General features: G+C 40.7%; 1 protein-coding gene across 2 annotated transcripts in view; it reads right to left on the reverse strand.

Annotated features, from left to right (window-relative positions):
- POU6F2 (POU class 6 homeobox 2) overlaps positions 1–14,212 on the reverse strand; it is a 402,341-nt gene that overhangs the window by 12,114 nt on the left and 376,015 nt on the right. For both annotated transcript variants that reach the window (XM_075921733.2, XM_075921734.2), the window contains exon 8: positions 1,433–1,601. In XM_075921733.2, the coding sequence (XP_075777848.2) occupies positions 1,433–1,601 (169 nt within the window). The remainder of the gene's footprint in view (positions 1–1,432; positions 1,602–14,212) is intronic.

The following is a 14,212-nucleotide window of genomic DNA, read 5'->3' on the forward strand; positions in this document are numbered from 1 at the left end:
TGCACCTCACATGAGGTACTAATTTACTGCTTGCCGGTTGGCACAGCAAGGGACTGATCCCACTGAAGTCCATGTGAGCCTTTCAATTGACTTCAGTGGGTCCTAAATTATTAAGCTGGGTGTATTATCTCAGCTGTTCTGGCCAATGCATGGGTAGGGATGGAGTTTTTTCCTTGCCTACTCTCCATTCATTTGCCCAAAGAGGAGTGCAATTGGGCATACAATGCCTTCAACACCTTGGGTCCAGGGTCTAGGCAGCTGATGTGGGGAGTAAAGGGAAGTCTTACTGTCCTGTTACTCCCCCGTTCACACACAAAGTAGTCAGTTCACACACTTAGTCAACACATAAATTAATCTTTAGTTATCTAAGTCCACCAGCAAGTTTTAAAGGTGTTACATATTTTGTATATTTTTTGCATTTTTTCCTAATGTTGTCCCTTTGAAGCTGTTGGAGGAAAACATATATCTTACTTTAAGCAATCCCAGAAACCAACAGGCAGCCAGTACATACCCTGGAGCACCGCTGTCATGTTCCTGGAACGAAACACTATTTAATAAGCAGGCTGACTGCTTGATAATGGCCACCACCACAGGCTTCAAAGGAAGGAGCATAAACCCCACAGTAGGCAGAAGTTGAGATGTCTGTCCTCCCCACCCTAAGGGTGTGTCTAGACTACATGCCTCCTTCGACGGAGGCATGTAGATTAGCCAGATCGGAAGAGGGAAATGAAGCCGCGATTAAAATAATCGCGGCTTCATTTAAATTTAAATGGCTGCCCCGATCTGCCGATCAGCTGTTTGTCGGCAGATCGGGGCAGTCTGGACGCGATGCGCCGACAAAGAAGCCTTTCTTGATCGACACAGGTAAACCTGGTTTCACGAGGCTTACCTGTGCCAATGAAGAAAGGCTTCTTTGTCGGCGCGTCGCGTCCAGACTGCCCCGATCTGCTGACAAACAGCTGATCGGCAGATCGGGGCAGCCATTTAAATTTAAATGAAGCCGCGATTATTTTAATCGCGGCTTCATTTCCCTCTTCCGATCTGGCTAATCTACATGCCTCCGTCGAAGGAGGCATGTAGTCTAGACACACCCTAAGTGTTATCCTGATTTCAGATACAGACTAGCATAATAGGAACTACCTTTTGGTTTTCAGAATGAGGATAAACTACCACTTTGTTCACTACTCAAATAATCACTTAAGGGCGTCCACAGTTTTATGACAGTTTTCAGTGATGTTTTGGTCTTCTTATGGAATGTTTATGTCCTACTCCTTAAATAACAGCACTGAGCATTTCTTCTTGGCAAAGCTTACTCCAGTTGGCAGCATTCAATCAGTTATATGAATAAAGAGGGAAGGTAGCTAAGGAAGCTAAGCAAGGATGGAAACAAAAAAGAAAGGGGAAGTAGAGAGAGCCAGGGAGCAATACTTACTGCTGACTAACTGGCCAACACTCAAAGCTGAAGAGGAGGAGGATGAGGAGGAAGAAGAAGAAGGCTGACGCACTGGACTTTGAGACATAGACGCTTGACTGTGAGCCAAATGCAGAAGGTTTGATTGTGAGGCTCCTTGTCCCACTTGCGTCTGGGAGGGCTGATGGAGCTACATGTTAAAACGTAAAAATAAAAATTTAGAAAATGGACTAGTAGTCAGAAACGTTCAACGTACCACATGATCCTTCTACTCCCCAAACACAGTTGATGCTGAAGGAGCATATAAATACCATGTGCAAAGTTTAGATGATAAAGGGTTGACAGGGGAGCCTGAGCTGTGTCAAACCGTCACCCTTCCAGTTTTGTTTATTGAGATAATTTCTCTACACCTACTACTAAACACTTGACAGGTTCTTTATATATTTTCTTTATTGAAATGAGTATCAGTGAGGCTCCTGCTATGTCCAGCCGGACTCTGATTTTATATGTATAAGCCCACAAACTGATCCCCAAAGACAAGGCCTAACTCCCTATGCAAGTCAATGTGGTTTCATGAAGATGGAAGAGTCCTTTCATGGGACCATGGGTGCTAGCATGAAAAGAATAGTCCACCCTATGACAGTAGCCAAGGATACAAAATGATTTGTAATGCCTTTTTATTCCTCACTCCAAAAAAACCTGTTCTTTCTTGGCAGCATACTGTGAAACTTCTCATATATGGCTACTTGCATTTCATATACAATGATACATTATGGATCTGACTCTGATCTTCCACCAACTTTCCAATGGTATAGCCCTGTTAACTTTAGTGGAGATACTTCTGATTTACACCAGAGGAAGCAAGAGGAGAATCATGTCCTTTCTTCTCATAACAGAGGTAAATGCAGTCCCCAAAAGCTAAATACCATTGTCTGGGCTTGCCAGGAGGAGTTCAGGAGACCCTGGATGTGGTTTAATTAGACTGCAACTTCATACCTAAATGACTCGGGAGCACCCAGTAGATAAAAGTGTACAGCACAAGTCATTTGATAAACATTTACACATGCCAAAGAGGGGAGGGCTGCTGTATTGTATGCTCTCTCTTTACTCCTCCTTGTCCCACGCCAGCTCATTGCTGGGACCTTATCCTCTCCTCAAAGGAAAGTTAAGGAGGGACTATAAAGGAGTAGCGGGATGATCCCTGCCATACTGGTCATGAGAGCCATGAGCCCCCTGTTTCCACTCCTTTAAAAATATCTTCTTTAGTGAGGCATTTTATCTGATCTCTGTATCCTTTCCCTATGGAATACCTGCACTGGTCATGCCCCCCCCCTCCAAATCCCCCTTTTCTTTTGGTTACCTGGAAGCAGGGATGGGTGAGCATCCCCACACTGACCTGATATGGAGCTGCTGCTGCATATCATTCTCTAGCCCTTAAAAAGGCTCACACCTTTTCCAACAAAGCAGACAGCATCCTCACTGCTTAGTGTTCAGTGAGGTCATTCTGTCCCATTGATTTTACACATCACTTACATCAAATTCAAGAGGAGATCTTTACCTGGAATGAAGGTGGGCAATGGATCCTAGCACCTAAAATAGCTTTATTATATCCTAATGTTATAGATTTCTTATAACCTGGCACAGCCTTATTAGACTACAGGAAAATATCATAATATATTATCTTAAGATAACAAGTCCTTATTATCTCTTTATGGAATATCGATTCTTTTCATAGCCCTAAAAAGATACAAAAATGAACAAAAAGGGTTCCCCAGTCATGCTAATTGTTAGGCATTTACAGCAGGGAAACAGCAGGTGTTGTTCAAGATGAATGAGTTATATTTGAATTTTTAAGATGAATAAAGAAACTTGTTTGATTTTACTGAACAAGTGTCTTTAAGTAAAAGGTCTATTTGGTATTGTTGGGAGCTCCAAAATTAGGACTACAGTTCATGCCCACACAAAAAAGCCTGATGATAAACAGAAACAAAAGGTGTCTGGAACAACTGATACAGGTTGAATCTCCTAAATCTGGGACTTTCTAGTCTGGCAAAATCTGTGGTCTGGCAGGATCACAGATGTTGCTGGACCAGAGAGCCCTGACACCCAGGAATGTGAGCCGGTCAGTAGTCCAGTGGCAGGGAGTCCCATCATCAGGACTGGCGAGCCCTATCCCTGGGAATCCTCATCCGGGCACAGTAGAAGTGTGGCAGCTGTGGAGCCCTGCCCCCAGGAAGCCCCAGCTGGCAGGGCAGAAGCGGGGCTGCGACAGCTGGGGATCTCCATCTTTGGAGAGCCCCAGCTGGCTGGCAGCAGCAGGCTGGAGCCAAACCTGAGCCCCGTAGCAGCAGGGCTGGAGCAGAGCCAGCTGGAGGGAGGGGCAGTGTCCTGGGATCTGGTGGCAGGTGACCTCCCCTGATCTGGCAAATTCCCTCATTCCGGATGAGTTAAGTCCTGAGGGTGCCAGACCACGGAGGTCCAACTTGTATTTGTTACATATATTTGATGTAATCTAAGGTATTTTACCATTTCCTTTGTACTTTTTTAAAAACTTTTACTGTACTTATTCCTATTACAGATCAATTTAAAAATTGGGGATGGGGAGAAATCAGGCCACTATATGCTGTTTTTTAATCATTAATTTTATTCACTTGTGTAAATCGGTCTACCAGTTCAAGTCTATTATGATTTTCACATGGACAAAACTCAGAATCATTTATCTTGATGTTTAGTCAAACAACTTCAAAGAACTTCAAGCCCTATTAGAGTTATACTGGCCAAAGACCTGAATAAAACACTTGCGGCTGTCAGAGATCTCGATACGTCAAATACCTGTAAAGGTTTTATTTTTTCAGTTGGAAAGGATTTTACCAAAGGGAAAAATGTCTCTGGAAAACCCCCAACCCAGCAGAACTATTGAGATAATAGTGGGCGGTAGAGAAGGAGCTCATAGAAAGGAAATGTCATAGTCTCTGAATGTGGCAGAGCTCTGCATTCCATCCCTTCTATATAAACTGCTACAGAGTGGTACGTCCAGGAGCAGGTCTGGCAATGGGCAGGTATGTGATCTCTGGATCTGTGATCACAGAGATCCCTTGACAAAGCACTGCAATAAAACAGATGCTTCTGAATTGTTGGCTCCTATTCCAACCCCTGCTAAAAGGCTGTAGAATTACCCCAGATCATACCCACTGTAGAAGGGAGATTCCATCCTCTCTCCCGCCCATATAGTTTTCTGCAAACCCCCTGTTTTACTGGTGCGATGGGTGGGCAGTAAATGTCATGCTTAAAGAACAATGATGGTGTTCTATGACATGAAATTGCATTAAAGTACTCTCTCTGTTTTCATCCACTATAATTTCCATTCCAGAAATAGGATTTAAAGAGAGGTGATGATTAGATTGCGAAAAAGGCAGTTTGTTTAACTTTGACTTTTCCAGATGACACAATCAATTCAAGCTAATGCAAGAGTTGACGTTTTTCCAATTTTGGACATGTATGTAAGCTATGAGCTATATTTATGACTATTCTACAGTTTCCATCCAAAGACAGAAGGAAGTATAGAAATTATAGCACTTGTTGCTGTATGTAGCACTCTGTGTATATGAATGCATTGGGTACACAGCTATGACTACTATATGCAACACTGATCAGATTCTGGCAGGGATACATATGTGTGCTACAGATACAGAAATAAGATAAGCAGGAAAAACATCATAATAGAGCATAATATTTTACAAGAATAATGATTGAATTTTCACAAAAGTACATAAATGGAAAGTGGAAGATTTTTATCTCTCTTCCACCAATTTTCTACATCTATGAAGTAGTCCTCATTTATGCCAGCATAAGTGAGAACTGAATTTTGTCATTCAAATGTTTGTGTGTTATGTTTTACTACATCTGGGACTGTTGACTGTAATACACAATAAGGCCCACAAGTGAAATTGGTGATCTTCTGATCTGCACCAGAAAGTGCTAAGTCGGTTGTGGAATATAAATTGTAGGGCTGTGCTATGATTTTACATAGATTATGAGAGGAGAAGAGTGAGAAAAGAATATGGATAAAGATCTAGGGAAAATATGGGCCTACAGAAAAGAACAAAAGGAGAAGAACTTTGAGGGTGCGTCTTGACACCACACCCGTTATTTCGAAATAGCTTTTTGAAATAACGGGCGCGCTTTTCTGATGTTCCTGTAAACCTCATTCCATGAGGATTAATGGACATCTTGGAATAGCATTCTGTTTTGAAATACACTCAAAATAAGCTAGGCAATTTGCGTAGCTCAAAATGCGTAGTTTATTTCAAGCTATGGGTGCAGTATAGTTGCACCCTGAGAGAAGAGGAAACAGACATACAGTCAAGAAAAGAAAGGGATGAGAAAGGCAACAAGAATGAGAAAAAGCAGAGAATAAATGACACTAACAGGAATGACAGTATGGGTATGACAAATTTAAAAATAAGCCTTTTGGGAATAAAAAGAGAGGCTTGTAGTTTTTCTGATGTAAGTACTATTTTCTGAGAAATATAAGTAAAGCTGGTCAGAAATTTTTCCCCAATAGAAAATTTGACAAAAATGAAAAACTAATTAATTTTTGTCAAAGTTTTTCATGGACAAATTGAATTTTTGTCACAAAATCCAAAGATGGATCATCTTGATCCTGAAATGTCACCATGATGCCTCATGGGAATTGTAGTTTGGGTGACTAATGTTCCAATTCTCCTCCATAGGTGACATTCCCTGGTTCGACTACATATCCCATGATGTACTACAGCCTCTCTCCTCTTGGTGAGGGAAGATGGTACATCATGACAGTGTCATGAATATAGCACATCACGAGAGAAAAAGACTAGATGCAGAGTCCTGCTCATAGAGGTGACTGGGAGCATAAGATACCTAAAATACAATTTACATGAGACCACATGGCATCACTTCAGAATTGAAATATTTCAGTTTTCCAGGGAAATATTTTGGGTTTCAAGCATCCAGTATTTTGATGTAAAGTTTAATTTTTTGAGTGGCAAGCAGACACTTTTTGTGAAGAATTTCATTTAGTCAAAAACCCCATTTTTTCATGGAAAATACTTGTGATTGATTTTTGATCAGCCTTAATAAATGTCTATAACACATTTTCTACTCTTAAAGATCTGTTCTATTTTTATTTTCTTTGGGATCAGAACTAGAGATATTGTAATATTATTCCTCACATAAACAGGCATTTAAAAAATTAATCTAGCAATGCTAAGCAAAACACATCTCTACATGCTTGTACAACATACAAAATGCCACTCACATTCAAGCTACACCAAAGCATGCACACTCAGACCCAAACACTGTACTCACAACCTAAATTTAGCATACATACAGGAAGTACAAACACACAGCATCCCACTCTTTCCACTCTCATAGGGTCCTGTCCTGCAAATAGATGTATGCCAATGGCACTTCAGTGGTATATGGAGTTCTTGATAGGCGTAAGATTTTACACAAGTGGATCTGAGTGCAGAATGAGACCCATATTTGACATTTCAAAATATTCTTATCACCATATTATGTCTAGGAAGCATGTTCTATGGGGACAAACACTGAACAGCTGAACAGTGTGTGCATGAGTGGAAAAATGGCATGGGGTGCTCAGAGGGTCCAGACTCTGTGCATCCTGAGCAAGCCTTCACCCAGGGAAAGCAGTAGGGCACTGCCACTGGTACAGTCTGTAGCACCCACACCTGTGGATCGGGCATGCAGGTGTACTAGATCCTACACCTGAACTGGGAGAAGGAATGAATCACCACAACATCTGCCCAGGTCCCCTGTGCAAAACCCTTTTCTTTCCGCTTTGCTTGTGGAATCAGAATTGCACTCAAAGTCTAACTTGTTGACTAGTAAAATGCAATCTATGGCCTCCATAAATCAGGTTGAGGAGAAAGCTGATCAGTAGCCAGATTTTTATTGCTGATGTATTACAAACAAACAGCAATTCCTCAAGCAAGGTATATGTATGTATAGGTATGTAGTTGTGAATATATATATGCATATATACATAGGATAGGTATGAGTGTGTATATCTATGGATATCTGTCCGTCCAACCACATACATATCTATACCTATGCATACACATATCTTTCTTGTGGAATTCATTGGTTGTTTGATTACACACAATTATTTTTTTGCACAAAATATAATTTTATATACAATATTCAGTCTCTTAGCCAGCAGTACAGAAATAAACACACTATTGTGTCAATCAGACTTAAATATGTACTTACACGCTTCACACAAAAGAGATGAGAGAGAGAGATGTTAAGTTGATTGAGACCTTAATCTTTCTGTGCCTCAGGTCCTCATCTGTAAAATGGGGACAATCCCTCACAGAGATGTTTTGCTGATACACTGTGATGTTGTGACACACTCAGATGGAAGCCAGTACATATATAGGTAATACAGAGTTCTGCAAGATTACTAGTGGTATTTTTGCAGTCTTTCCAACCACTCTAAATAGTGATAACAGGCAAAGCTATTTCTATGCCAAAATTACACTACTGTTTCACCCTTGTAACTGACTGAAAGATTATGGAGAATGTAATTAATGTGCCAGAGACATAGATGTGCAATGATGAAGAAATGAGAACAACTGGCATCACTGACATCATTAAGAAAAATCAGATACTATGAAACACAAGAGAAGAGAGTCAAGTTAGACTGATGTAGCACTAGTTAGTGGCTATGCTGAAACACACAGACAGAAGTGTCTTTATAAAATAACAAAGCAAAAAGAGCCAAGCTGAGAAGAAATGATTGAGCAAAAGTTAAATTTTAATGAGAGAGAAGAAAAATAAGGGATTGCAGAGTTGTGATAATGTGGGGAGAGAGTGGTTGTGGTGCGAAGAGGCTATAGGAAGAAAACTTCCTTCGCCTGAAATTTGGAAAGCAGATGTACAAAGAATGAACACAGGCCCATCTGAGAGCTGTCCTCAACCTTTCAGCAACAGCTAATTTGGAACATACAGGCAAGTGATAAGAGGTGAAGAATATGTAGGAGAATGCTGCCTTGCAGCACATTTTATCTTGTTAGAGTTTAGGAAAACCCCAGGGCACTAGTGCTGTAAGACACAATGAAATATTAAAAGTTCTGGCTGGCATTGTAGACAAGACAAGCCTAAGTACAAGTCAGACTACATACCAGATTTACTGAATCTGCTATGTAGAAGGAAAGGGGATAACAACAGCAAGAGAATACACTGTATGCAAAGGTAATGATTTCAGCTATACCAGACAGGACAATAACAGCAGTCCTAGAAGGTGCTTCTATGTGCTGTGAAGGAGCATGTGATCATGATTGTGTCAACAGTTAGGAATGTTGGGTTAAAATGACACCTGAATTGGAGAGTGTTTTCAACAGAAGTGATACATTTAAAGAACTAAAGTTCATTGGCCAGCTTCTCCTGTCAGTTAAATTGGTGCAACCCCATGTCAGTCAGATTTTCAGAGAAGAGTATTCTGATGACTAGAGAAATGGTAAGCTACAGAAAAGGCTCTATTATTGTGAACCTCCAAGTATGGAAATATATTACAGTGCTACCAGGCTAGTACAATAAGTTAATTTTTAAAAACAAAAGTTGCAATTGTTAGTATAGTATGGATTTCGATAAAGTCCCTCACCAAAGGCTATTGAGCAAACGAAGTAGGTATGAGGTGAAGTTCTGTCCTGGATTCTGAACTGGTTAAGAGAGGAAACAAAAGAGGTCAATAAATGGTCAATTTTCTATGGAGGGAGGTTATTATAGGGTTTCATATGGGGTTTCATAAAGATTGATATCAGGATAAGTGTTGTTCAATGGTTTTAATAAATACCTGAAGAATATAGTGAAAAATGGCCAGGTAAAATCTGCAAGTGACACAGATTATTTAGGTTAATACAGAAGACCACTAGGAACTTCAAAAGGAGCTACCAAAGATTCATGGTTAGAAAACACCATGCCAGATGAATGTATAGATAAATGTAAAATGATGTACATTAGGAGGAATAATTTCAGTGACACACACATTGTTGGGTTCCAAAGTAACTGTAACAACTCAGGAGAAAAATGTGTCACAGTGGGCAGCTCAGTGAAAACACCTGGGCTATGTCTACACGATAGCCTTTTCTGCAAAAACATATGCAAATGAGGCAAAGCATGGAAGATCTCTGCACCTCATTTGCATAATTAATGAGTTTCCGTTTTTGCGCAAGAGGCTTTTGCACAAAAAGGAGCCATCTACACAGCTCCTTTTTGCACAAAACCCCCCTCTTGTGCAAGAGCCGTTCTTCCGGAAAAAAATGCGGAATCTGTGTAGGCAAAAACCTCTTGTGCAAAAACGGAGCCTTGTTAATTATGCAAATGAGGCACTTTGATATTCCATGCTTTGCCTCATTTGCATACATTTTTACAGAAAAAGTTATAGTGTAGACATAGCCCTGCTGAAAGAGCATTGGTGAACAAACAAACAAAGTTAGATTGCATTCAGAGGACAGAGAAACATTCCAGAAACATTATAATGCCATTATGTCTGTTGCTGATGCACTTTGCTATTATTACTCTGTTCACTTCTGATCACAGAATGTCAAAAGGGCTATTACAGAAGTGAAAAGGGTTCAAAAGAGGACAATGAAAATGTTTAGATACACAGAAAGAAATGTATTTATGAAGATACATTAAAAACATGACACGTACAATAGGTGCATTTTAAACAGTCTTAATGTTCTGAAAGATATTATTAGTTGTAGTAAAATTCTCATGTGCAGGAAACTGTCTACCCGTAAACTGATAAGCTTTGAAAACAGTAAAAACTTTGAAACAACAACTATTTCACATAGCTTGGAAAAGAAATGAATAGGTGATGATATGACCGAGGTGTATATATATATAATAATGAATAGTTTAGAGCACATAAACTAGTAGTTGGTATTTATTCTGATAATAGAACACAGTGACATCCAATTAAATTAAAAAGCAACATATTTAAAATTGATAGACAGAAACATTTTACACAAGACATAATTAACCTGTGGAAGTCAATGCTACATAGTATCACTGAAGTCAAGAATGCAGCAAGATTTAAAAATTGCTTATATAAACAATTAAGCCAACCATAGATAAACCCTCATGCTCCGAGCACATGATACTTACTAACAGTAACATTTTCAAAAAGTTCCTAAATGACTTAGAAGCTGAAGTCCTAATGACTTTTATGTGGGACTTAGAAACTCTGGAAAATTTGGAAAATCTTCATTGCCTGGAGTTAGAAAAGAAATTCCACTAAGAGTACTATATTTCATACTTATTCATTGTTAGGTTTCTTGCGTCTTCTGCTGATGCATCCAGTGCTGACCACTCTCAGGCTACATCTACGCTTCAGGCTTCTTGCGCAAGAAGCTTTTTGTGGAACAGATCTTCCGCAAAAACTTCTTGCTCAAGAGCACGTCCATACTACAAAAGCTCATTGCAAAAGTGATGCGCTTTTGCACAAGAGAGCGTCCAGACTGCATGGACGCTCTCTCAAAAGAAAGCTCTGATTTCTATTCACAGAATAGCCACCAGAGCACCTGTGCTTTTGTTGACTGCCTCTTTTTGTGCAACCTCCCCCCGTTGCCCATCCACACACACCTTTTTGCGCAAGAACTCTTGCACAAAAAGGAGTAATTCCTCATAGAAAAAGGAATACCTACACTGCTAAAAACCCCTCTGTTCTTTTGATTTACTGTAAATTTACTTGCGCTAAAACACGCTTGAGGTATGGACACTCTGTGGGTTTTTGCACAAAAACCCTGTAGTGTAGACGTAGCCTCAGAGACAGGATATTGGGCTAGATGGGTCACTAGCCCATTATGCTATGGCAATTTCTGTGTTTCTGTGACCTCCTCTGGAAGATTTTAAAAGTGAGGATTGATGTTTTTCATTAATCCGGTTGCTCTTATGAGAAAGTTGAAATTTTAAAATAAAACAGAATAATTTGGACCTATGTTCATTTGGGTTATAATCTAGAACTGGATGAATAATGAATGAACATATTAACAGTATCATGGCATAGACTCATAGAAATATAGGCTGGCAGAGATCTTGAGAGATCATCATATCCATCTCTCCTCCCCACTGAGGCAGGACCAAGGATACCAAGACTATCCTTGAGGAGTGTTCCTCTAATTTATTCTTAAAAACCTACAATGAAGGGGTTTTTACAACCTTCCTTGGGAGCCTGTTCCAGTGCCTATAATTATATTTTTATAATTATGAAGTTTTTCTCAAATGTAAGCTAAACCTTTCTTGCCCATTACTTCTTGTCCTATTTTCGGTGGATATGGACAACAAATGCTCACTGCCCTCCTTTTGACAACCCTTAACACATTTTAATACTATTAGGTCTCTTTCCAGTCTTCTCAAGTCTAAACATGCCCATTTTTTAAACTTTTCCTTGCAGTTCAGGTATTCTAAACCATTTATCATTTGTTGTTGCTCTCCTCTGAATTCTCTCCAGTTTTCCACATCCTTGCTAAAGCACGATGCCCAGAACTGTAGGCCAAAAGAGTGCAACCACCTCCCCTATCTAACATATGCCATTCCTATTAATATAACCCAGAATGATATTAGTCTTTTCTGCAACTGCATCATGCTATTAGCTCATGTTCAATTCATGATCCAGTATAAGCCCAAGCTCCTTCTCAGCAGCACTACTGCCTAGTCAGTTATTGCTCATTTTATAATTGTGCCTTTTGATTTTTCTTTCCTAAGGGTATGTCTACACTACAGGTTAAGGTTGAATTAAGATACAGAACTTCAGCTACGTTAGTTGTGTAGCTGAAGTCGAAGTACCTTAACTCAACTTTTGGCGCTGTCCATACTGCAGGAAGTCAAAGGGAGAACACTCTCCCTTCGACTTTCTTTACTCCTTGTGGAAGCAGGGTTACCGTCATCAACCAGAGCGCCTCCTCTCAGTTCAAATTAATATGTCTTCACTGACCTGCTAATTCAAACCCTGGAAGATCAACAACGGTCTATTATCTCTGTAATGTAGACATACCCTTTGTGAAGTATCTTGCAGTTGTCTTTATTGAATTTCATTTTATTGATTTCAGACCAATTCTTCTATTTGTCAAGGCTGCCTTGAATTCTAAGCCTGTCCTCCTGTCATTCTAGACATATAATAGTCTTTATAGGTCATAGGACAAATAATTGTCATTCATTTAAATAATCCAGAAAGAAGCTAACAAGGTATGTACTTCACAAAGGCTACAAAGATTTTTGAACTATTTAGCCAATAACTGTTTTCATAATTTGTGCAGCACAAGTTATGAATATAGTTAAATCAAAGTTCACTTTTGACTGTGAATAGTCACAAATAAGTTTTTCAGTACAGGTTGGACCTCTGTGGTCTGCCACTCTTGGGACCAGACCAGGTGAGAGATTTTGCTGGACCAGGGGAGGTCATAGCTGCCCCCCCCCCCCACTGGTTCCCCAGCCCTGGACTGGCCCAGCTGGGGCGTGCTGTGCTCCCGGTCCTGCTGGGCAGCCCAGCTGGGTTGTGCCTACCAGCCTAACTGCAGCAAGCTGGGAAGCCCAGATGTGGGGAGCCCAGCTTCCAGCTTCCCACAGGGCAGAGGATGGAAGTTCTCTATTGGGAACCCAGGGTGGAAGGACATTGTCTCTGAAGGACTGAGAACAGCCAGCACACCCAGGACACAGCAGGAGCCAAGGAGCAAGAGACAGCTCCTGGCTGCCAGCAGACTGAGGCCCTGACACAAGGGCAATGACGGTGCTGGAGCCATGTGGGAGATGGCGAGTAGTGGATTTCAGGTAGCCACTGAAGGAAGAGGCTAGACAGTGGATTGCAGTTGGCCACTAAAGAAAGTGCACAGACAGTATACTGCAGGTTCCCTGGAAGGGAGGAGCATAGTATGTGGCACAGCCAGAGGGCTGTGTTGCTGAAGAGGATGCTGCAGTCTTTGGAGAGATGTGGGTCCTAGAACAGAGGTAATGGTGGTGAGGTACCCCCTGGAGAGGGCACAGAACCATACAAAGCTAATTCCTAAGACAGGGACTTCCCAAGCAGGCCTCCCTGCACTTCATCGAGATTGAATTTCACCTGCCATTTTGTTACCTAGTCACCCAGTTTTGTGAGATCTCTTTGCAACTCTTTGCATGCACCTTTGGGTTAGCTATCTTGAGTAGCTGTATATCATCTGCAAATTTAGCCCATTTCAGACCCTCTTCTTGTCAACTTAGACTTTAAGTTCTTCAAAGCAGGACCTCACGTCTTATAGGAATATGAGTACAGGGCCTCACACAACGTGTCCCTGTGTTACTGTGATGCTACTAATAAAATAACTTTAACCATGAGCAGAATTTAGGCTTGTACCTTTTACATAAAAATATGCAATGGGAAAAGCCTAAAGGTTTTTTTTTCGGAAACACAACAAAATAGCATGTTACTATACATGATTTTGATAAGAAGAAAAAATTGCCCACAGTGGCTCAGACTAATGGCCCATCTAACCCAGCACCCTGTCTTCTGACAGTGAAAGGTGCTAGATGCTTCAGAGGGAATAAACGGACTATGGCAATTATCCCATCATTCAGTGCCGGCTTCTGCCCATTATGGACTTTCAGATCAGGAGGAACCATCAAGATCATCTAATCTGACCTCCTGCACATTATAAACCACAGACCCTCACTCACTCCTGAAATGGACCCCTTATCTCTGGCTGAGTTACTGAAGTTCTCAAATCATGGTCTAAAGACTTCAGGTCACTGAGAATTCACTAT

The sequence above is a fragment of the Pelodiscus sinensis genome, chromosome 2, assembly GCF_052426305.1.
Source record: "Pelodiscus sinensis isolate ZL-2025 chromosome 2, ASM5242630v1, whole genome shotgun sequence".
Lineage (NCBI taxonomy): Eukaryota > Metazoa > Chordata > Testudines > Trionychidae > Pelodiscus > Pelodiscus sinensis.